Source organism: Otolemur garnettii, unplaced genomic scaffold, assembly GCF_000181295.1.
Source record: "Otolemur garnettii isolate 467f Iridium unplaced genomic scaffold, OtoGar3 scaffold00008, whole genome shotgun sequence".
NCBI lineage: Eukaryota > Metazoa > Chordata > Mammalia > Primates > Galagidae > Otolemur > Otolemur garnettii.
In genome coordinates this window covers 13,171,464-13,172,981 of record NW_003852403.1, presented here as the reverse complement: position 1 = coordinate 13,172,981, position 1,518 = coordinate 13,171,464, and the positions used below count along the sequence as shown (strand labels likewise).

The 1,518-nt window shown below is 54.3% G+C and overlaps 1 protein-coding gene across 1 annotated transcript in view; it reads right to left on the bottom strand.

The window, feature by feature from the left end:
* Nucleotides 1-1,452, bottom strand: part of DNAJB12 (DnaJ heat shock protein family (Hsp40) member B12) — a 30,638-nt gene extending 29,186 nt beyond the window's left edge. The window contains exon 1 of the mRNA XM_012801420.2: nt 1,196-1,452. Coding sequence (XP_012656874.1) covers nt 1,196-1,328 — 133 coding nt within the window. The 5' untranslated portion in view covers nt 1,329-1,452. The remainder of the gene's footprint in view (nt 1-1,195) is intronic.
* Nucleotides 1,453-1,518: the final 66 nt, after the last annotated feature.

The following is a 1,518-nucleotide window of genomic DNA, read 5'->3' as shown; positions in this document are numbered from 1 at the left end:
CCTCACATTAATCTGAAATTAAAAAAAAATTAAAAAAGAAAAATAATTATCTCTGCCTCTCACAGGGCAGACTCAAGTAAGAAAACACATGTGAATGAACTTTTCTAACCAGAAAAGGCCTATGGGTATTGCTGTCATTCACATTATCTGCACCAACCCTCTAATCTTCCAGATAAGGAAACCCAAGCTCAGAAAAGTCACGTGGTAGCAGCCAGGGCTAGACCCTGTCTTCTGAGTGTCTGTTACACGCCCATTTAGTAAGTGGTAGTCACAGGCATAAACTTTGTGCTTTTCCTCAGCTTGTATTAAGGAAATACTTCATTGAAAACTTAGGTTGAAGATTAAAAAGAAAAAAGAAAAAAAGGGTTTCTGGGTAAAGCGAGGTATCAGTAGTAAAGACAACCTCAATATTCCCTCCCTGGTTTGGGAGCTTTCAGTCCAGGGCTCAGCGGCCTGGTGCTTAGCAGCCTTAGCAGTCTCTGTGCCCGGCCACTGCTTGGCTCCTGGGGTGAAGGTGGGTTGGGGGTAGCTGGAGCCAGCACCTCCAAGAACATCTGCTCCCGAACTCATCAGCGGGTGAAGAGCGTACAGGAGGTAGTGAGGGTCCTGGTCTCAGGACAGATCGTCCAAGGTGTGGAGCGGAGTGGGTGGTGGAGCGGAGGCCCTCTCATTTTGGGAGGGCGGTCCTTGACCCTCGTTTGGAGAGGTGCAAGGATGTATAGACATGGAAGCGCCTTTCCAGGGCGCTCGGAGGTCGGAAGTCTCTCCCCTTTCAGATCCCATTCTCCCGCGGAGGAGTTATGTTTATTTTCCTGAACTATATTATTTCCCAGGCCGGCAACTGGCCCTGAGCCACCGAACGGCCCCTTGGGAAAAGTAGTTCAATTTTGCTAACAGGGAAGTTCCCTTCGCCCCGTCTGCTAGAGCGTCTCATTTTCGGAAACCTCAAATCACAGAGCGTTCCATAATCACCCCGAAAACTGAAGTCCCAGCCTCTGCTGTCTTAAGGGGTCTGGCATTCTGCAGAGGCGTGGGAGGGAGAGACTACATCTCCCAGCAGCCACCGCGCGTCTCAGTGCGCAGGCGTAGCCGCGCCTCACCACCCCTCCCCCTCCTCCAACTGCTCCCATCGGTCCGTTCCCGTATTCCCCCCATCAGTCCTAATGTCCCCGTCTCTCCGGCAGCTCACACTCACCGCGAACTCGCGGTGTCGGGTATAAGCGCTGTGCCTTCTCCAGGAAGCGGAGAGCCCGGTCGGGCTGGTTGCTCTGGATGGCCTTGAGAGCGATGCTAATACAGCGCTCGGCTTCATCCTTGTTGGATTCCATGGCGGAACCACAGCGCGGAACCAGGGAGGGGGAGGCCGGGCGAGCGAAGGGCTGCGCCAGCCGCCGGCGCGTCGCGGTGCAAGCCGGCGCAGAATGATGACACGAACCCTCGGCCCCGCCTTCCCTGAGTGGAGCGAGATTTGAGCGAGGGCGGAAGCGCTACCGTATGTCGTCTAAGAGAGGGACGCCT